Below are 22,575 nucleotides of genomic sequence, written 5' to 3'. Positions count from 1 at the left end.
GCTGTTACAGACCAATTAACAAAGGACTTTTGATACATACCTCATGGTGAGACCTTTTAAATTCTGCAAAGACTCTCTTGAACTTATGAAAAGCTCGGTAGAAATAGGATCTGAAGTTAGGCCCAAGCGTCTTCAGTAGAGGGTCATCGGAAAGGTGGTTTATGAACTGCAAAACATCAGATTTGTTGAGTTAATGTGAGATTATATTTTGTAAAAAGCAAAATAGGTCAATTGTCGAAAAGACTTGATGCTGTCAGTGCTGACGGGATTTAAATTCCCGCGGCAGTTCACAGATGGTCAGAATATTATATTGACTATATATCAACCTATCTGAAGTGCTGAACTACTACTACGAGTGTTGGGTATCCAATATTACCTTCAAGAATGTGCATCTTGTGAATTGTCTTTGAACCCTTCAAGAACGCGCGCTAGGCGGCTAGGCGTTCGCTAGGCGGTCGCTAGGCCGCTAGGCGGTCTCTAGGCGGCTAGGCAGTCGCTGGGCGGTCTCTAGGCGCCTAGGCGGGTTGGGTCTTTTTCCGGTGCCGAACCCGGAGGACGAAGCAGTGACTGCGAGAGCAAGTTCCGTCCTCTGCGAGTGCAAGCTTCGTGTTCGTCTGGGATATATTTAAAGAGTATAGCCGCTCGGCGGTACGTTTAAAATTTTCGAATGCATTTATTCGTATACATTTAAATAGTATAGCCATGCATTTATTCGTATACATTTAAATAGTATAGCCGCGCGGCTATACCATTTAAATATACAATTGTGTCATATTATTTTAGGGTTAAGGGCTAAAATACAAAAAACATGAGAAGAAAGCTCCAACTGCACATCATATCTCATTGAAAAATCAACAAATTACTGGTCAACAACTTCTTAAATTACCGTGACAAGAAGATGAACTAAGTATGCACAATGCTGGAGGATGGTGATAGCTCCCTTTAGAAGGTATAAGGTAGTTCTTTGTTAGTAAGTTATAAAAATATGGAATGCAAAGTTTTTCACCATATAAAATCATATTCACCTCGATACAGTCATATCGTTGGATAATGCCAAATATATTAAGCAACGGCCTTTTGTACTCGTGTATTCGCTTTGTGTGCACATCAAACATTGCAACTAAACCAATCACCTAATCTAGAATCTCTTATCCTAGACCTTGATCGTATGTTGAACAGAGGAAACAACCCCTTCCATCCACTGGCGTTTGTGCTTACTTGTTTGTCTTCACACTTTAGGATAATCTCCATGAAAAGGTTCCAAGGAAAACGTGATGAGATGTATGCGACTAAGTATTTGTTAAAGTTCGGTTTGGTTATGAATAAAATGTCTGTTTATACTGCGATTGCTGCTGGTGTTGTCACTTCTCCCCACCCGAAAGAGGAGATATACAAGGAAATTTCAATGTTTGAATGTGGTTCAGAGTTCAGGGATCTCTCCAAGTTATTGTTAAAGCATCATCAATCTTTGAATTTGAAGTTCTTTCTATTCTTTCTGAGTTCGAAAGTGTATTCTATTTCTTATAGACCTATCAACTGTTGAAATGTAAGCGTGACATTCTGTATGCATACTTTATAGTGTGTGGATTGGGTGTAATAAGCTGATTCTGTTTTTATTGGTGTATTGCATGTTAGTTGTGTTTGAGTCTTCTTGTTTCTCTGTCTCTCGTTGTCTAATTAATATACCAAAATTACAAAAATAAAGTTTAGTATTGATCTAAAATTTGGTCCCTCTTCTACATGCTGCGTGTCTCATTTGAAAGACAAAGTTTATTGCCCAAAAAATTTCGAGTAGAACCATAAGTTGTGGGTCCCTTCAGCACACCAACCGTGACCTCTTCAACCGTCGACGTCCTCTCACTCCCATGACTGGATCTACCGGTTGATGAGACCTTGGCATTAAGACCCCAGCCCGAGTTAAAAGACTAAAATTTTAGAGCATCATCTATGGAGTTTGGATTTTATTCTCCTTATTGCTGACTTTGATCATCGCTTTGTATTTGTGAATCTTTTGGATAGATATGCACAAAAGCAGTGACGGCTAAGCCAGTTTTACCTTCATGATCCTCGTCATTAAGCCGGTTTTCCCTTATATTTTGGCTTCAAATCAAAGGACTTCAAAGATGTGCGAAATTAATAAGCGTTTGACCTTATGTCTTTTTCATTTGTTTTTGGGAATGTTTGGGAATGTTTGGGATGGATGCGGACAGATTGTGCTATCTGTGCGGAACCGACATGTTTGAAGCCCAATCTTTAAACTATCTGTGCTATAACAGATTGCAAGTCAAAAAAAAAAAAAAAACAAAGCAGAGGATCCGGAAATCCAACAAAACAAACAAAAGTATACAAGGGCGGACCAATGGATTCCAGACAAGAACGACTTCTTGAGGGAGTTGATGAAGATAGAATACTTTCATTCCTTCCAACGTTATATGCTTAGTAGACCACTGTCTTGTCTAAAAGATGGAGCAACTTATTATGGACTGGTTTGCCCAATCTAGACTTGGACGACGGCGACGATTTGTTTACATGTCTACAGTTTTATTCACCTGAAAGATTTATAACGTTTGTCGATCGTGTGCTTTCATTACGTGATCACTCACGCAACATCACAAAATTTCGTCTTCACTCGTTCGAAGATTTATCTGATGTGTCTTCTTTTAACCGTTGGGTATGCACCGCCATCGAGAGCGGTGTTGTTGAACTATCGATCTTTCTTATGGAACTTCTGAGGTTGAAAACTTTCCCGATTTGCCTCCAAGCCTTTCATGTGCAAAACCCTAGTCGACTTGAAGCTGACTTTAGAAGGCATTACGGCTGCTCCCCCGCCAACAACAGCAACACGTTGTTTTCCAAGTCTCAAGTACCTCTCTGTTACATTTAATTCGACAAATATTCACTCAATGGAGAAACTTTTTTTCTAACTGCCCCGTTCTTGACTCAAATTTGCTGCTAAATTTTTTCAATTTCGGGTTTCAGACTTTCAGTCAATCGCAGCGTTCCAAAAATCGGCCTAGGCGGGTGGCTAGGCGGCTAGGCCGGAGCTAGGCGGCTGGGCGGGCCTCCTAGGCGGGTTGGGTCTTTTTTCGGTGCTGAACCCGGAGGACGAAGCAGCCGAAACTGAGGAAATCGAAGCTTGAGTTGATGGGGAAGCGAAATGGGTGTGACTGCGATCCATCCTCTGCGAGGTGCCAGCTTCGGGTTCGTTTCGAATATATTTAAAGAGTATAGCCGCGCGGCTATACTCTTAAAATATTCGAATATGTTAATATTTAAAGAGTATAGCCGAACGGCTATACCTTTAAATATTCAAACGTACTCTTTATCTCGTACTTTTACTCCTTCCAACGTTATATACCGTGCAGACCACTGTTTTGTCTAAAAGATGGAGCAACTTATTATGGACTGTTTTGCCCAATCTAGATTTGGACGACGACGATTTATTTTCACGTCAAAATTCACCTGAAAGATTTATAATACACCACCTCCTTGTTTGTCTTCACACATTAATACTATCTCCATGAAAGGGTTCCAAGGAAAACCTGATGAGATGGAGGTGACACCATGACAAAGTATTTTTAGAAGTTCGGCTTGGTTTTGATAAAACTGACTATTTCTACTGTGAGCCATTTGGATAGATGTGGATAACGACGGTGATGGCTAAAGCCAGTTTTACCTGCATGATCATCTCATCATTGCCTTGGTTTTCCAGGTCCAAAGGAAATCAATCCATATGGTAACTTTTGCATTGTAAAATTTTTCTGAAATTTTAAAATTCTTTAGTACAAATTTTGCCATGCCTCTCGAATTTGCTTTGCAGGACCATTACAAGTTGATTTCGCTCTGCAACTTCTTTTGAATCTCATTTCCTTGCAAATTTGATGCAAATATTTGAAATTTGTGAATTAAGCATCACCTTTTGGGTTCGGAGTTTATTCTATCACGCAAGAATCTGAGAGTTCTACTATATATGTGTGTTTTTTTCTTTTCTTTTTCAGAATATTCTTTTTGTTCAATACTAATTCAGTCATCATATTCGTTCTCAGGACAATTACAAGTTATATTTTCAGCATACAGTACGCTGCAACTTCTAAATCGAATTTTCTTTTGAAATTTTTTGAGCTATAAACTTGCCTTTCAAATGGGACAAGCAACATGTAGAAGATCGACCAATTTTTATTCAAGGCAGATTAATTAGACAATTAGAGACACAGAAGCAGCAAGACTCAAACACAGCTAACATGCAATACACCATTGAAACAGAACCAGCTTATTACACCCAATCCACAAGCTATAAGGTATGCAAACAGAGTCTTATCCTTACATTTCAACAGTTGGTACTATAATTTGATTCCGTGCATACCTGTTATGTGGTGACTATATCTTCTTATGCACTGTTACCAAGTCTAGAGTAGAACCATAAGCTCTGTTTAGGGCTTCAGCACACCAGCCGTGACCATCATCAACTGTCGGCATCCTCACTCCCATGACTGGATTTACTGGTTGATGAGATCCTGGCATTAAGACCCCAGCCAAAACTCGAAGCACACTTGAAGCATCAATGTCCAGTATTACTCTTATTTCTGGAACTCCTTTGGGGGCCAGCGGAATTCCCGTGATCTTGAAATAGCCCAGCAAATGATTTTCTTCCACCTTCTTCCCCTCTCCTTCATACACAATTATCAGTGCTTCAGCTTGATTATCATGGGCGGTTGTGAAAATCAGATCTTTTTGTGCTGGCATTGTGGTGCTTCTAGGTATGATGGGCACAAAGTTGTTTCCATCAGCTCGAATACCAATGGCCAAAGGAGTGACTTGAATGGTTAGCAAGTCCAAATTTCCAAAGGGATCACTAAGACCTGATGCCACCGCTCCTTCTAGTGCTGCTCCAGAGACAGCAGCTTCCAATGGGTTCATTCCTTTGTAAAGCTCCTGCTTTTTGCATGTGCTCTTGACAAGGCTTTTTATCTTTGGAATATACGAACATCCACCAACAACTATTACATCGCTCACATCCTCAGTATCAACCTTTGCATCATGCAAGCACTGGATTATGAGGCTCGCACACTTATCAAACACATCTTGGTTGATTTCCTCAAATTCCCCGCGATCCACAACCTTACATATTTTTGTTCCATTTCCCAAGTCAACATCAACTTGAACAGTAGTTTGGGAGGAGAGACTGTGGATTGTGTCTTGGGCTGCAACTCGAAGTAAGCCCACCGATTTTATATCATCAAGTCCATGACTAGTTAAAAGACTCTCGGAATCTGGCAACAGATGACGCATCATATTCTGAAGCAAGTCTTCCCCTCCAATGGCAGATCCTGCTAAGGCTTTTATTTGAGAAACTCCTCCAGCCGTAGCAGTTACAGCTACATCACAGTATCCAGCACCCATATTGAAGATTAGAGCAATCTTCTCCGATCCAGTATTTGTGTTCTGAGATGTATTCTGTTGGGCATATAACAACGCAACAGCAGTTGGTTCAGGCATCAGTCTGAGTACATGAAGACCAGCCATGGCACAAGCTCTTTCAATACGAGTCAGCTGGAATCGGCTGAATGAAGCTGGAATGGTCAGAACAACATTTTTTATGGGCCGTTTCAACTGGATTTCTGCCATTGCCTTGAGTTCCACCAAAACTATTGCCACTACTTCTTCAGGAGTGGTGGACCTCCACACATTGTTGACCAAGGCTGCAATTAATGGGCGCACCCCAATGCCCAATGTTTGTACTAAAAACGGGAGGCTTTTGCTTGAGTGGACAACTGGATCAGTATCAACTCTGCCAATTAAGCGTTTCATGTTGAAGATTGCAGCTCCGGATAACATGTCCTGTTCATTCGAGAGTTGACTGCTTACTCCCCCTGAAGGGTTCTCATCCTTGAATGTGACATATGAACGCATCATCTTCTGGTTTCTAGTATTCTTAAGGAGCTCAACCTGGGAGCCATTCCAGACCGCAACACTGCACTGTGAAGTCCCAATGTCAATTCCAATTGCAGTTTCAGAAAAAGTGGATGACGATTTTTCCTCTCCAGTAGTTTCACTATCAGATGCTACGGTGTACGCTGGCTCAGCCATTCCTGCATTACAAAAGATGCAAAAGGATGAGGATGTGCTCAAAATCATTAGAATAGAAGAGAGCAGAAGAGGAGACTGAGAGAGAAAAAAAAAAGGAAAGAGTAGGCAAAAGTGTTACAACATTCATTTTAAAAGTCTGCCTAAAAGAGGAGAAACATTTGTATGTGTTGGTTATATGACCTCCCTATCACAACATCCTTTTTGGGATCAACCACATAACAACGGAACCCACATACATGCAGTAGAGGAAGGTAACTAGAACGTACAAAAATATCTCCCCGATTACAACATGGACCATGACCCAGCCCAAGTGGTATGCAAAAAAACAAATACTGAATTTCTTGTACTCGTCATCAGAAGCACCATACAACAGATAGTATACAGGGACTACAGTGAAACAGAAAAACAGCAAATGGGACTCAAAGTAGCATTTTTTTGTTCCAAAATATGTAGTGGGGCTGAAACTTAATAATCCTTCAGAGTTACACAAATTTTGTTTGGTACGTACCATTTCAAAAATTCAATACAAGTTCCACTTTCCCCAGATTGTGCTGGCAAATCAGCCCAAGAACTAGTTATCCCAAGCAACGCCTATGAATCCCAAGGTCTCATGTATGATACCACCCTCTGTCTTCCTAGATTAGTATTCTAGATATTGTTTACTTACAAGCTGACACAACGAAAATGATTCTCTTTTGCAATATGAGGATTTGTTAAGATAATTCCTTATTGGTACTTGTTCTAAAAAAAACCAAGGCCATGTTCAATCCACTCCCTTAAAACCCACTAAACCCTCAAACCATACAGAAAGAATTGGCAAAATATAGTTCATTCACGCCTTCACACAAACAGCTATCGGGTATTTTAGCCATTGGCCCATTGCATATTTGTTGGTAGAAATATAGAGACCAGAACCCCACATATTTGACTTGAAATTGAAAATTTAATATCAAGACAGAGCTTCACAATCAATTATCAAATCCCAGAATACAATTATGTCAGAAAATTGAAAACTTTGAAAAATGCAAAGAAATGTGTGAAGAAGAGCATGACAAGAAAGCTCAAACTCAGAACAAAAGATAACGCTCCAAAACAGAGACACGACCCCTTTGCATTTCCAGAAAGCAAGAACTAGCTCTTGGGTACCAATAAAAAATAACTCAGAAAATAGTAATGACTGAAGCAATAAAGCAGTGCAAGCATTCATAATTTTGCCGAGACACAGAGATTTTTGAAGCTCTACTCTATGCATAAGCAGCTAGCATAACATACACCACTAAGGGAAAAATAAACAAATACATAAACTAAAAGCAAAACGTTATGTAAAGGAAATGAAGAGGAACTTACAGTTGAGTGAGAGAGCAGAGCAACAATGAGAGCTTAGAGCACAAACAGGGGAGAAAAGATACAACACAAAAAGAATACGAAGGACCGCTTCGGTCTAGAAAGAACGAGAGAGAGTTGAGCATCTTCTTATTACAACGGTGCCCAACTTCTAGAGCTTCCTAGAGTGAAAGGTGGCAAGCAATCACCCTTTTTTCTTTTTTCTTTTTTTTAAAAAAAATTTATTTACTGGAAACTTTAGAATGCGAGCACTCGCACCTTAAGCTCTGAAGCCGCCATTTACAAATTTCTTTTTTTTTTTCTTTTCAATTAATTGTCCGTTTTATGCTCTAGTGATTATTGATCGATATATCATTTGATTTTATAAGGCATTTGATTTGTGCCACGTGTGATCAAAGCCCACAGCAGTGTAGGTTCTAGGATTTGCTTTCGGTGCTCGCTAGAAGGATCCAGACTGTAACTACCGCCACAACACATGGACTGGAATGCCTATCGATCTTGGGCTCGGCTTTTGAGACCAAGCCCAAGCATCCCTCAATTTTTTATTTTTTTATTTTATTTTTTTATCTTCGTCATTTTTTAGTATAAATTACACAAGAGAGGTGTTTTCACATATACACTATCACTTAATAGTGTTATGAGAGTTCGCACCTAAAACAACTAGTCTGAAAGTCAAAGTTTTTTTCCATTAGATTATACCTTATTGGTTATAAATTATGACAAATTTGATATCTCATCATTCTTTTGTTTTGTTTTATTTGTTTTTAGATAAAACCCGTAGTTCATCAAATAGAAAGTTTGAATTTTAACGTAAAAGGAGCCGACTTTTTGCCCCAACTAACTAATCCTAATCAAGAATATCATTTCAAAACCTCAGAAAATGTTAGTGTGGTGTTGCCACTGTGGTAGCAATTTTCCTCCTGGGTGGATTTATGGAAGATCGTCGCTCTACTTTAATATGTTTTTTCTAGATTCTTTCAGAACAACAACAATAATTGAATGAACACTGGTGTGATGTTGACCAATAGCTCTTCGATGCCTAAATTCAGAAAATAATATAAGGAAGATGTACACCGTTGGGGTATTTCTGAACCAAGTATCCCAAAGGAAACAATTGAAAAGTAAATGAACCCATTGGTCCCTTTCCCAAAGTCATAGCCATAGCCGCCTTGACTATAAGCTCCTCCTCCTCCAAATTCCTCTCCTTTCTTCTCTTCCCCATTTCACTCTTCATCATCTCTACCAACGAAGAGCAACCACATTTTGGTGTCGTTCTGAATTTAAACTGAGAATTTGAGAATTGGGCAGAGGACTAAATGCTGATCAAAGAAGAGAGGATGAGTCCTTGGCTACATGGAGCAGCAGGTACTAACTAATTAGCCTTTGCATCCAAAGCTAGACCATGGTTTCTAAGTAATGTGATTGATGCAGGAATAGGGACATAGAAAACAAGGACATTGTGTTGTGGTACACCATGTGCCTTCCCAAGAAGATTTTCCCATATTGCCAACAATTAGCAACCAGTTTGAGCTCCGGCCAACCAATTTCTTTGAAAGCAATCCTGTCCGGCCCCAATATGCGAAGAGGTCAAATTGCGCATCCACCTTCAACATTGTCCCAGGGAGAAATTCTGCTTGAAGGAAAATGAAACATCCAAGTATTTCACTTTCACTCTTTTTAACCTCCCTATTTCCTAATTTCTGCATGAAGGGGAGCTTAGGTACTACTTTGAAGAAAAGTCATAAATTTAATCCAATGAGTAAGTGACTACATGTCATGCTGATGATCATGCACCAGCTTATTGAGTAAAACTCAATCAATCTTTTTTGCTCTCAATGCAAGAAAAATACCCCCAAAAAAACATTGGGAGAGGCTGAGAAATTTTTAATTAGGCCATTGAATTGAAGGCATCCATGTATAGTTTGGGCTGTGCTGTAAGAATTCTCAAAGTATAGCTCATTGGGCGTTATAGGCTCCACCTGCTGCATATTTGTTGGCAGGAATTAAAAACAACCACAGGCCCACATGACATACTGCTTGCTGGTTCTTTTGGCCGGCAATCCTCTTAAATAACTCTCCTTGAAGTCATATTTAAATGTCTATATCAATGCATTGGAGAAATTATAGAATACTACGGTGGTATGGTCATGTGGTATATCTTATACACATGTTATAATATGGATGAACGACATGGTTTATTTTTCTCCCTTTTAGAGAATAGTATCAATAAATATCCACTTATATTATCATATGTGTACAAAATGTACCACGTGACTATACTACTATAGTATTCTGAATAGTGAAAAGATATTTATGAATGTATTTAATATGGTTTGAAGTATTGAAGTAAACAGTTGATAGAATTTATGGTTCAATCTTTTATTAGTCCTTGACATATAATTATTATTGAATCTTGTAACATGTGGCTTGTTTAAGAGCAAGCAGTTGCAAACACAGGTGTGTAAAATGATGATCGTGCCCTTCACTTCATTATCAAAGACTCAAAAGCAAAGCAAAGCCAATTAAATATGCTTGCTCTCAGTGCAAGGCAAAGACTCAAAGCAAGAGCGAGCCTGCAAAATTAAAGTCCAAGACAATGTGAGTTGTCCCATTAAAGTCAGGGCAGCCCCTCTTTATTATTATGCAAATTTCGACCAGAGATTCTATAAATTTTTGCTTGTTTTCTGTTGTATAATGCCAAACAGAACAGTTAGCTACCTAGAACCACCTCTACCCAAATTGATTCCTTTAGGAATTTGCAAAGCAAAAATCCATGACTGCTGCTCTATTTATAGTCGTTAGTTTGATCCTACAATGCTGCTTCACAGCTAGCACATCCCACCCTCTAGACACTCTCAACCCAACTGAGATCAACAAAATAAGGCTCACAGTTCAGAAGTCTCACCTTGGATCTCTTCCAAACCTCACCTTTCATTTTATTGACACTGAAGAGCCAGAGAAATCTGATGTTCTCAATTGGCTATCTTCAAGTGAAAAAGAGAGGTCTACCCCGCGCCGGCAGGCTAAGGTGGTGGCTCGAGCTGGTGGTCAGACCCACGAGCTCATTGTGGACCTGGCTACGGGTTCGGTCATATCAGATTATGTCTACACAGGTCATGGTTACCCCCCTCTCAGCTTTACTGAGCTCTTCCAAGCAAGTAAACTGCCTCTCAGTCACCCCAAATTCAAGAGGTCAATTTCAACAAGGGGATTGAATCTATCTGAAGTTTCCTGCTTACCCTTTTCAATTGGTTGGTATGGGGAGCATACAACAAAGAGAGCTGTAAAAGTTCAATGCTTTTACAGAGGAGGAAGTGTCAATGTTTTCACAAGACCTATTGAGGGAATTACCATGATAGTGGACATTGATTTGATGCAGATTACAATGTACACTGATAGGCTAAGAGCCCCTTTGCCTAAAGCTGAGGGCACTGATTTTCAAACACCAAAAGGCAACTCCAATTCTGCTTCTTGCAACAAAACCAATAGTGGGTTCACCATTTCAGGCCACAAGGTCAAATGGGCAAATTGGGTTTTTCATGTTGGGTTCAATGCTAGAGCAGGAGTTGTGATCTCAACAGCTTCTGTATTTGACAGCAGAAAGAAGAAGTATAGGAGTGTGCTATACAGAGGACACGTGTCAGAGACATTTGTGCCATATATGGATCCTACAAGTGAATGGTATTTTAGGACTTTCATGGACTTGGGTGAATTTGGGTTTGGGAGATCAGCTGATAGTCTGCAGCCGCTGATTGATTGCCCAGAAAATGCAAAATATGTAGATGGGTATATGGCTGGGGCTGATGGCAAGCCACAAAAGGTGCAAAGGGCCATTTGCATTTTTGAAAGGTTCTCAGGTAATGTTGCAATGAGACATACTGAGATTAACGTTCCTGGAAAATTGGTAAGGAAGTGTTTAAGGTTTAAGATTTTGATTTTTTAATGCTAATTAATCTGTGTGCTAGCAACAACAAAAAAACCTGCAGTGTTAATATGAAGTGGCTGGTTTTGTAGATAAGAAGTGGGCAGCAGGAGAAGACTTTGGTGGTTAGAATGGTGGCTACTGTTGGTAACTATGATTATGTTCTTGATTGGGAATTTGAGCAAAGTGGTACCATTAAAGTTGGGGTGAGTTTTTTTTTTTCTCTCTCTCTTTCTTGATTCTTTTTGTTTATGGTTGGAAGTTTGAGATAATTAAGTTCATTTTTTGTTAGTTTGACACTTCAGTCACAACCACTTATCTAATGGGAAGTGTTTATGTGTACTCTCCAAAAAACTTTTTGGTTTCGAGTTAGAATCTCAGCAAATTAGAGTTTCGATATCATGTCAAACAATCACTAATATCTAATGTGAATCAACCAGAGCTCAATCACTATAATTGCTAATAGAGAGTGTAGAGAGTGTTCCCCTACTTCATTTGAGAAGGAAACCAATTATGATTGCCAGGTGGGATTAACAGGTGTGTTGGAGGTGAAGGCCACGTCATACACAAATAACGACCAGATAACGGAAAGCGTTTACGGAACTTTAGTGTCAGAAAACACCGTCGCCGTTAACCACGACCACTTCCTCACCTACTTCTTAGACCTTGACGTTGACGGTAACGACAACTCCTTTGTCACGGCCAAGTTGCAAACGGCAAGAACAAACCCCGTTAACGCCACATCACCTAGAAAGAGTTACTGGAGGGTGGTTAAGGAAACCGCCAAGACTGAAGCCGAGGCTAGGATTAGGCTCGGCTTGGAGCCAGCTGAGCTGTTAATTGTGAACCCAAGTAGGATGACTAGGCTTGGGAATGTGGTGGGCTACCGGCTGATAACTGGACAGCCGGTCACTTCTCTACTGGCTGATGATGATTACCCGCAGATTAGAGCTGCTTATACTAAGTATCAAGTTTGGGTGACTGCCTATAATAAGTCAGAGAGGTGGGCTGGAGGGTTCTATGCTGATAGGAGCCATGGAGATGATGGCTTAGCTGTTTGGAGCAAGAGGTAACTTTCTGCTTTTTTTCTCTTTTAGATAATGAGCAAGAGGTAACCAACGTTGTCTATATATCTTAATTCTGTTATCTGTAAATAGCTGAACATTTCATTGAAAATGGTTGGGGTTTCTTGAAATGCAAGTAAAGAAACTGAAGTTTCATGGGAAATTGGATATTAAAGTTTTAATAGGACTCACCAAATAGAAATGGGATCTATAAATTTAGTATAATGTTCTCGTACGAAGTATCCTATTATGTTGTAAGATTGTTAATTTGAACTACACATTCAAACAAGGATTTAACATATCAGTTGCCGAGATAAGCAGGTTATTATGTCAACTGATAAGAAATCAGTTGCCGAGAATTTAACTGATCAGTTGCCGAGATCAGTTGCCGTGTTGTTGTATAGTTTAATTTTGCATGAAAGTTGACTTAAGAGGGAACGCTTTTTCCATGGCATGCAGGAACAGAGCAATTGAAAACAAGGATATAGTAGTATGGTACACAGTGGGATTTCATCACATTCCATATCAAGAAGATTTCCCAGCTATGCCCACACTTCATGGTGGGTTCGAGCTCCGCCCTGCAAATTTTTTTGAGAGCAACCCATTACTCTAACAAAGATGCTCTCCATAACACGTGTTAAATTCTCTTACAAGGAAAACTCTTATGACAACAATTACTTTTAACAGTTATCTTCCAAAGTGTGATTACTTATTGTTAATTTAATTAATTAAGGGTGGTGTACAGATGATTGGATTGCCTCTGTTCACTGTATATATAATAAGTTTGTCTGGTTGTTGATCTTGTTGATTTATCTTCTTTAGTGACAACAATGGCTGCTGTCAAATTTTCTCTTTTGAATGTACTTTGTGAAGGAAGTTGAGGTTTCCACTCCAAAACCAGTTGACGATGAAGCGAGTGACTCAACTTCTTATAAGCCGATTACGTGTAGCACATGTGTATAGATTATTTTGTTTGCAATGGAAAACACCCAAATTAAGTGACAAAATTGCCCAATGAATTAGACAACAGAATGGGAGAAATCTCACTTATGGAGGAGCCCTTTAGGCTTATTAATACTCATCACAAACAAAAAACCTAACTAGTTTTTGGTGGTGCAATTAGGCAAAGGTACATGCTTAGGAGATACTGTTCTAACTTTAAGCACTGGACTGCTCTCAAAGAAATTGGTTGGTCGGAGCTCAAACCCACCACTCAATGTTGGCATCATTGGAAAGTCTTCTTGGCATGGAGCATGGTGAAACCCAATGGTGTACCACAACACTATGTCTTTGTTCTCAATCTCCCTATTCCTGCGCGCATTAATAAGGTACGTGCAAAGTGATAAATACAATAAACAAAATTAACAAATTATCGCAATCACTTTTCATACTCGTATCAAAACTCGACAGAGTAACGCTAGGATGATTACATTTTTTTTAAGCATATACAAGTTCGACCAAATTATTAATCATGCATGATTCACTCGCCACATTAATATTTTGTATGTCCCGATACTAATAAATACAATGACTGTCACATAATATAGTCAGCTAAGCAAGCAAAACATATAATACCATACCTGAGGCTCCAAGTTGCTAGAGTATCATCTCCTCTGCTTTGATCCACATATTGTCCTCCTGCCCATTTTTCAGATTTATTATATGGTGTAACCCACAAATTGTACTTGGTGAAAGCCCCACGAATTTGTGGGTAATCGTCCTCCAACAAAAGGGGTCCTGCAACTGACCCCGGAATCAAACGGTAACCAATTGGGTTTCCAGGTTTTGTTCTTTTATTAGGATTTACCACAACCAAGTCAGATGGCTTCAAACCCAAATGAAGTTTTGCATCCAATTCAGTTTTAGCCGTCTCACTTTCAACAGTCCAATAGCTCTTCCTCGGAATTTTGGGGTCTTTCACTCGTTTGGTCACCATTTTGTTCTTGACAAAGGAGTTGGCTTCACCATCCACATCAAGGTCAAGATGATAAGTCAAGAAGTGGTCATGGTTTACAGCAATGGTATTATCTGCAACTAGTGTACCATAAACTTCCTCCTCTATTTCGTCTGTCTTGGTGTACTTAACCCCTTCAGTTTCTAGCACACCTGTTAGCCCAACCTGTTGAAGATGTTAAAGTTTACATATTAAGCATAATCCACTTGCTAACTCGTATATTTATTTGATTGATAATATTTTACCCTATATTTATTTGCAGACCATATTTGGTAACTCATCGTTATGTGGCAAGAGAGATTCATTTACTACTTCATCGTTATGTTTAGTTGACGATTAAAAAATTATTATTTATGGTGATAACACCACGTGATATGTCGATAAATTATAACATGTATTAAGTCTTATATTCATCATTTTTGGTTTAGGATTTCGATATTAGTACTCAACATTTTGGGTTTAGTGATCCTAGACGTTAATTTAATTAGTTAAAACCACCTCATACCTCCAGCTTGATTGAGCCACTTGGCTTGAATACCCAATCAATTATGTAGTCATAGTTGCCCACAACTGCAACCATCCTCACCACTAGCGTCACTTCTGGCCTGACTTCGGTGATCTGCAATTCAATTGAATTCCCAATCATATCAACAACATAAAAACCAATCAACCAAAAGCAAAAATAATAATATATAAGAAAACTTGAAGGCACCTTCTACAGTGCACCAGGTGCACCCATGCACCATTTGTCCTTTATGATGCTCCTAGATTTTTTAAAAAATTGGTTACCGGTTATACAAGTTATCAAGTTTCCACTTTTTGAAAATGTAATTGCATAAGGGTAATGCAATTATGCCCTTCCTGTTTGGCAATTGGCATATGATTGGATAGTGATTTACAGTAGTTTAGATATGAGAGTACCATAACATTGTAAGAGGATCCTAAAACTTATAAGTTACAAGATTTGGGCAGCTGTTTACAAGTTTTTGAACTATGATTACAACATTAGGGTTCACCTAATTCATAGTATTGTAAACATCCGAGTTTACAAGTATAAGGACCCAATTTACCATCAGAATGTTCCTATTTACCCTAATATTGTACTACATGTCTTTATCTTTGTAAATTACGATGTTACAAGATTAAGGATGGGTTTTACAATGTTCTGGAATATAACTATCCATAAAAGAGTAATACAAGACCTTAGTATTGTAAACATCCGAGTTTACAAGTATAAGGACCCAATTTACCATCCGAATGTTCCCATTTACCCTAATATTGTACTACATGTCTTTATCTTTGTAAATTACTATATTACAAGATTAATGATGCATTTTACAATCAAATGGAACATAACTGTCCAAAACCGAGTAAAACAAGACCTTAATATAGTAAAAGTTTGTGTTTACACATATAAGGACTCAATTTACTTTCCTAATGTCCATAGTTACCTTAATATTGTACTAAACGTCCTTCTCTTTGTAAATTACGATATTACAAGATTAAGGATGAGTTTTACAATGTTCTGGAACATAACTATCCATAAAAGAGTAATACAAGACCTTAGTATTGTAAACATCCGAGTTTACAAGTATAAGGACCCAATTTACCATCCGAATGTTCCCATTTACCCTAATATTGTACTACATGTCTTTATTTTTGTAAATTTCGATATTACAATATTAAGGATGCATTTTACAATCACATGGAACATAACTGTCCAAAACCGAGTAAAACAAGACCTTAATATAGTAAACGTTTGTGTTTACACGTATAAGGACCCAATTTACTTTCTCAATGTCCCTAGTTACCTTAATATTGTAATACATGTCCATCTCTTTGTAAATTACGAAATTACCATAATAAGGATGGGTTTTACAATCTCCTGGAACATAACTATCCTAAATAGAGTAATACGAGACCTTAATATTGTAAACATTCATGTTTACAATACTAAGGACCCAATTTACCTTCCGAATGTTCCCCTTGACCCTAATGTTGTACTACATGTCTTTATATTTATAAAGTATGATATTACAAGATTAATGATGCATTTTACAATCATATGGAACATACCTGTCCAAAACGGAGTAAAACAAGACCTTAATATAGTAAACGTTTGTGTTTACACGTATAAGGACCCAATTTACTTTCTCAATGTCCCTAGTTACCTTAATATTGTAATACATGTCTATCTCTTTGTAAATTACGAAATTACCATAATAAGGATGGGTTTTACAATCTCCTGGAACATAACTATCCTAAATAGAGTAATACGAGACCTTAATATTGTAAACATCCATGTTTACAATACTAAGGACCCAATTTACCTTCTGAATGTTCCCATTTACCCTAATATTGTACTACATGTCTTTATCTTTGCAAATTACGATATTACAAGATTAAGGACGCATTTTACAATCATATGGAACATAATTGTCCAAAACCGAGTAAAACAAGACCTTAATATAGTAAACGTTTGTGTTTACACGTATAAGGACTCAATTTATTGTCCTAATGTCCCTAGTTACCTTAATATTGTACTAGATGTCTTTATCCTTGTAAATTACAATATTACAAGATTACGGATGGGTTTTACAATTCTATGGAACAATTTACAACGAATTTTTTGTCAATTGCATTATTCGTTTGCAATTTCCAACTAACTGTTTGTCAATTGCATTATTCCTTTGCATTTTCGATCTAACTGTTTGTCAATTACATTATTACCTTTTCATCTTAGGTGAGGCAATCTATCAGTGCCCTTTCCATCTTATGGTCACTTCCTTTGGAATTAACTAATTGAACCCATTGAGATAGAACAATACACGATCATATTTGACATCATTATATAATAAGTCTATAGCATCAAACAAATTACAGTAAGCAAAAGCTAAGCTAAGAATATATAAGCTTACAATTGTACTGCTCAGATGATTGAGAAATATACAGAAGCTTTGATTTCTTTCTTCTATTGCTCTCTTTGTTCTCTCTCTCTCTTCCCTTCCTTTCTTCTATTCTTGAATAATCAAACCTTCATTTTAACAAGCCCAACTAAAGAAGAGAGAGAAGAAGAGACACGAGTCGTGCGAAGAAAAAAAGATAGAAGTGCCAAGAAGAGGAAGAGATAGAAGTCGCAGGAAAGCCTTCTTTCTTTTCAGATTTCTCTTCTTTTTTTTTCCTTTTTTTAACTTGGAGCAACCCATTTAACCGGTCACTCACTATTAAGCAATGTTTTTATGAATTCTACTAAGTTTTTTTGCACATAGATTACAACCTTTTGAACATACAATTAATTATGAAGGATTTATCATTAGTGAGAGATTCTATGTTTCATAATTGTGCAAAGATAACAATTATTGCAAGACTGAAATGCAAATAGGACTACTTTGATTGTCAATTGCACTACTGGAATGCAAATTACACTACCTGTTTGTCAATTACATTGACAAATCACATATTATATTTACATTTTCAATTAATTGTGCACAGATAATGGCAATTGCTCGACTTGAATGCAAATAGTACTACTTTGTTTGTCAATTGCATGACTGGAATGCAAATGGAACTGGCTGTTTGTCAATTACATTGACAAATCACATATTGTATATACTTTCTCAAAATTGAAAAGACTATCAATAACATGGCAATATACATACACTAATCTGAAAATACAACTTTATGGTACAATGCCCATTCACAATGCTAATGGGATGATTGTTTCAATTGGCACATAAACTATGATATAACAGTCAAATTTACTTTAAAAGCTTATTCTCAATGGTACTATATCCTCATCAAAGCCAACATAAACTTCATTCATGTAATTGAAAGTATTGTTCAATACATTCACTCTACAATCTATCCTCTGTTGTTGAGCATCTCTAAAACTACATAAGCAGCTTTCTCAACTTGTTCTTTGGCTTCCTCTAAGCCTCTCTTCTTCTCAAGACTCTGCTCTTTGCACTTCTCTATCTCTTCGGTTATTCGGCCAGAATTCTCATCAATTTCGCTAAAAAAAAAACAGATCGCCATCAGAACTTTATAATATGCAGAACGATCAAACAGCTCCTTGAAATTAAAATCAAAATTGAAAACTAACTCTCAACCACCTTGATGGCCTTAATTTAACAGAAAAAATCATCTACCTCAACCCCCAATTCAATTTAGAAACCCTAATTCGACAAGCCTAATTTAATAGAAAAAATCCTAAATTTTGAGCAATAAAAATTATATATCCTTGCATTTAGCTCCTAAAACTATAATTGCAGGGTCATGAATCACTTATCCCTCAAATTAAATGGAAATCTCATCATTCACAATTCGAACTTTAACTGGTTTCGAGCTTATAAATACTTGACCAACTAAAAACAGACCAAATTTATATTCAAAAGAGAAAAAGATGTAATTTCACGCTAAAAACATACCAAAACAGAGAGAGAGAGAGAGAGAGAGAGAGAGAGAGAGAGAGAGAGAGAGAGAGAGAGAATGCAACCAGATTATCATAAATTTATATATTGCAGACCCGAAAAAGGGCCACACCATAGAAAACCAATCATCTCAAAAGAAAGCAATTATAATGAATGTATTGCCTATTTCATCAGAATTTATTACAAAAAAATTACATCAACAGCAACCAAACCACTTCTAACATTGTTGAAATAAGCTAATTGGTAGTTTATTACAAGAAGTAACATCACCAATGAAAAACAGAGGAACTAATTTACCCCATCCTTCCTAAGGAAAAAAATAATCTGACCCCCATCAACCAAGATTTCATTTCATGATCACAAGTACGCCCAAAAATGATTCTGAGCCAAGGAGAATGTTAAAAGACCAAGCAGCTGAGATATTTTATAACACAAGGCAAAATAATATCTGCAACATCATGCATCCCCTTAAAATCCTCTATCAAGCATTTCAATTTACCCCACAAACCTCCTACAGCTCAATGAGAACAAAAGCCCCAAATTTACAGCAAACAAAACCTAATTCTATAAATTCAAGTTGAAATACAGAGGAATTGGAGGAAGCAACCACATTCGTACTTGATATTGATATGAGAAAGGGAGCTAGCTGAGATAGAGGAGCGCCTGTGAAGTGAAGTTTTGAATCAGAGAGAGTTAGCAGAGCAAGAGAAGCTGACATTACTAAATCTGCATCTAGTTCAACACTAATATGAAATCATCACCTTGTCTCCAAATTAATGGTCCAAATACAAATTAAAAAGATCAAAACCTGCACAGACCATAGCCCAAAATTAAAACCTAAAACTTACAATATAAATTAGAAAACTCAAACCTTGAATAATTAAAATTATCTTTTGGCATAGGGAGAGTGATGCCCATAAGAATGCCCATCACTAAACTTTCTGGCTAAGATGGTTTCAATTTAACAAAATTGAAACCCCAAACTTTCTATTTCAAAGGATTCCCATCACGCACAGATTTGTGCCCACCCATGTTTGGTGCTCATATCTAAGAGAGAGAGAGAGAGAGAGAGAGAGAGAGCACGCCAGAGCTATAGAGAAAGAGAATCGAGTGAGACGGAGAGTGAAGGCTGAAACGATTGAGAGAGAGAGAGAGAGAGAGATAGACGGCAGGGATTGAGCAAAATGGGGGTTTAGATTGGGGCTGAGATTTTTGGTATGGGTTTGGTTTAGAAACGAAGCCTGGGAAGGAAATTGAGAGACCATGAGATATAGAGATGAGAGAGACAATTATGGAGAAGAAAGAGAGAGATACCTGAGAGGAGAGGAGTCGCTGTCTCGTCGTCACAGGAGGAGGAGAGGAAAGAGAGAGAAGAGAAACCTTACCCTAACTCGACTTGAAAAGGAGAGTTTCTGCTTTTTTTATTCTTTTTACCTACAACAACCGATTTATCCGGTAATTAACTCAACGGTGTGGATAACTCCACATCACCAACTATTCATCCAATGGCTTATAACAGTGGGCGCATCCATGCGCCACGCCCACCGTAGAATTTTCCAAACTTGAATTACCACTTTATTTGGGATGGTCACTTCTGTGTGACGCCACAAAATGTTGCCTGCATGTCGTTCAAAAATACAGAAAGCATTTGATATCTTGACAGGTGTGCCATCTTGGCCAGCATAGTAGGCATCCATGAATTTGGCATTGACTGGGCAGTCAGTCAATGGCTCTAGTGACACTGTGGATTGACCAAACCCAAATTCTCCACAGTCGAAGAAGGTTTTGAAGTACCAGTCCTCGGTTGGGTTCATGTATGGGACAAACAGCTCTGATACAAAGCCTCTATACAAGACCCTTCTATATTTGTGCTTTTCAAGATCATAAATTGATGCTAGAGATATGATTGTACCAGTTCGAACATCAAATCCGAGATGGAAGACCCAGTTAGCCCATCTGATCACAACAAAATAAATTTAAATAGGAATATATATATATAGTACCTATATTTATTATTGTTGTTGGACTATAATTAAGTGATCGATGAATGAATATAATTGTTGTTGGACCATAAATGAAAATCCATATAGAGCTAAAATAAGCATTTTTACCGTTCAAGCATCGCCATACATATTTTACAATTGTAAAAAATAAAAACAGCTAACGATATGAACAACAAATATAAATATAATTATGTTGGACAAGTGACAATTGTCTCCACTTAATTAGAGGATGCCTTATGTTCGACTCACATGAATACGAACATAATAAATATCTATGGTGAACTCAATATTTAGTTGTGACTAACTCATTCTGGTGGCATGACTTTGTTGTGAATGAATTATTCCAATATTATAAAAGTAGCTTCGTAAATATATATATATTTTTAAAAAAATGGGGTTTAAAATGACATTCATGTAAACCTTACTATTTCGTTAAAATTAAAGGAAGTTGAGGTTCCACCTCAAAATCAATTGGCAATGAGGGGAGTAGCCCAACTCCTTATAAGCTCTTGCAAGATTTTCAAACATTTCCATGTGAGACTTTTTACCTTTATATTCTCACAAAAACATGTGTATAAAATGAAATCCAACAATATCAATCTGAAAAAACATGTGATCACACGCATATCTTTAGAGACATTAGTTGACCACATCCACATCCAGTTATTACATATCATGTCAGATGATCATGGCCCAGTAATGTGATATTAATTGTGGCAAATGTTTGAGCTTACTTATATCATTAGAATCATCCCTGCTCAAGTCAACTTCAATAATCAATAATTAAGATGTAATATTAAGTTGAGTACTAAACCTGATAGTGTGCCCCTCGAGGCTGAACCCTTCTTCCTGCGACTGCACCACCGGTGCGCCACGTAGCCATGGCCCGAAAGGCGGCTTCTGCTTCGAAGCTTGGTACTCAGTTCCCTCTCCTTTTGGCACAGGAACTATAAATCTATCAGTATATTTAATTATCTCCATCTCATCTAGATCAACCACAAATGCTATTCCCTCCACTGGCCTCACATACAAGTTCACTGTCTCATTTGTGTAGAAACAATTAATCTTTAATGTTCTTCTACTCTTTGCCTCTCCAAACCAACCAACTGAAAAACCGCTGCACACAACTTGGGATATATCAAGCCCTCTCTTTCTAATGGACTTGATAAATGGTTCATGTTTAAATGGCAACTCATTTGCATATGTTTGTTCGTCCAAGGTTAACACAGGTAAGCCATTTGCTCCGTTGTGAACTTTACTAGAGACTATGGAACGGGTCGATAAATCCACGATAATCTCGTGGGTTTGCTTATTAAGCCGTGTAACGACCAAGGCTCCGCGAGGAGGTGGTGGAGATTTGGTGTTGGTGGTGGATTTTGATTGCCATGAGAGGACGGTGTACTTTTCTGGCTCATCTAGGCCTACGTATTGGAAGGTTAGGTTTTGGGCAGGGAATGCTTTGTGGATTATGGCTTTGATATGGATGAACTCGGACGGTGTTAGAGGGTCTAGGGGATGCTGTTTTAGGCATAAGGCTGGTGAGAAGGTGATGAAGATGGAGAAGAGTAATAACAAGAGAGCGGGTGTCACTACTCTGGATGCCATGGCATTGTGAGAGAAATGCAGGCATCAAGGTTCCTCTTAAATAAGAGTTTCAACTAGCTAGTATAGCAAATAACTGCCAATTTCTGGGAGAACTTTCAAGGACCAGCTAGCTTAGTATGGTGTAATTATGCTAAATGCATGGTAAACGGCTAAATGGAAAATTACC

At 37.9% G+C, this 22,575-nt stretch overlaps 3 protein-coding genes and 1 long non-coding RNA gene across 6 annotated transcripts; 1 reads left to right on the top strand and 3 right to left on the bottom strand.

Moving 5' to 3' along the window:
• Positions 1 to 4,156: 4,156 nt before the first annotated feature.
• HSP70T-2 (heat-shock protein 70T-2) lies at positions 4,157 to 7,594 on the bottom strand. Its single transcript, XM_021956197.2, has 2 exons — positions 7,435 to 7,594; positions 4,157 to 6,089 (listed from the first exon to the last, which is right to left on the bottom strand). Exon 2 carries the CDS (start codon positions 6,085 to 6,087, stop codon positions 4,378 to 4,380), a length of 1,710 nt encoding a protein of 569 aa, XP_021811889.1. The 5' UTR covers positions 6,088 to 6,089; positions 7,435 to 7,594; the 3' UTR covers positions 4,157 to 4,377.
• A 931-nt stretch (positions 7,595 to 8,525) lies between these two features.
• On the top strand, positions 8,526 to 13,216 carry AO1 (amine oxidase 1). 3 transcript variants are annotated; one of them, XM_088246622.1, is made up of 6 exons: positions 8,526 to 8,796; positions 8,863 to 9,088; positions 9,877 to 11,335; positions 11,446 to 11,559; positions 11,878 to 12,422; positions 12,877 to 13,216. In XM_088246622.1, exons 3-6 carry the CDS (start codon positions 10,205 to 10,207, stop codon positions 13,028 to 13,030), a joined length of 1,944 nt encoding a protein of 647 aa, XP_088102748.1. In that variant the 5' UTR covers positions 8,526 to 8,796; positions 8,863 to 9,088; positions 9,877 to 10,204; the 3' UTR covers positions 13,031 to 13,216. The 3 variants fall into 3 exon arrangements, with proteins under 3 accessions (XP_088102748.1, XP_088102747.1, XP_088102749.1); XM_088246621.1 differs by having other exon boundaries at positions 9,868 to 11,335; XM_088246623.1 differs by having other exon boundaries at positions 8,863 to 10,029; positions 10,137 to 11,335.
• Positions 13,217 to 13,411: 195 nt separating this feature from the next.
• On the bottom strand, positions 13,412 to 22,513 carry LOC110755050 (amine oxidase [copper-containing] alpha 2, peroxisomal-like). Its single transcript, XM_088246620.1, has 5 exons — positions 21,619 to 22,513; positions 20,373 to 20,757; positions 14,877 to 14,990; positions 13,998 to 14,536; positions 13,412 to 13,728 (listed from the first exon to the last, which is right to left on the bottom strand). Exons 1-5 carry the CDS (start codon positions 22,407 to 22,409, stop codon positions 13,518 to 13,520), a joined length of 2,040 nt encoding a protein of 679 aa, XP_088102746.1. The 5' UTR covers positions 22,410 to 22,513; the 3' UTR covers positions 13,412 to 13,517.
• Positions 18,166 to 20,350, bottom strand: LOC110757280 (uncharacterized). The gene is made up of 4 exons (XR_002526777.2): positions 20,116 to 20,350; positions 19,563 to 19,609; positions 19,420 to 19,464; positions 18,166 to 18,383 (listed from the first exon to the last, which is right to left on the bottom strand). It is a non-coding gene; the product is annotated as an uncharacterized LOC110757280 (long non-coding RNA).
• Positions 22,514 to 22,575: the final 62 nt, after the last annotated feature.

Source organism: Prunus avium, chromosome 1 (genome assembly GCF_965620075.1).
Source record: "Prunus avium chromosome 1, drPruAviu1.hap1.1, whole genome shotgun sequence".
In the NCBI taxonomy this organism is placed as follows: domain Eukaryota; kingdom Viridiplantae; phylum Streptophyta; class Magnoliopsida; order Rosales; family Rosaceae; genus Prunus; species Prunus avium.
This window is presented reverse-complemented; position numbering and strand designations above follow the sequence as displayed.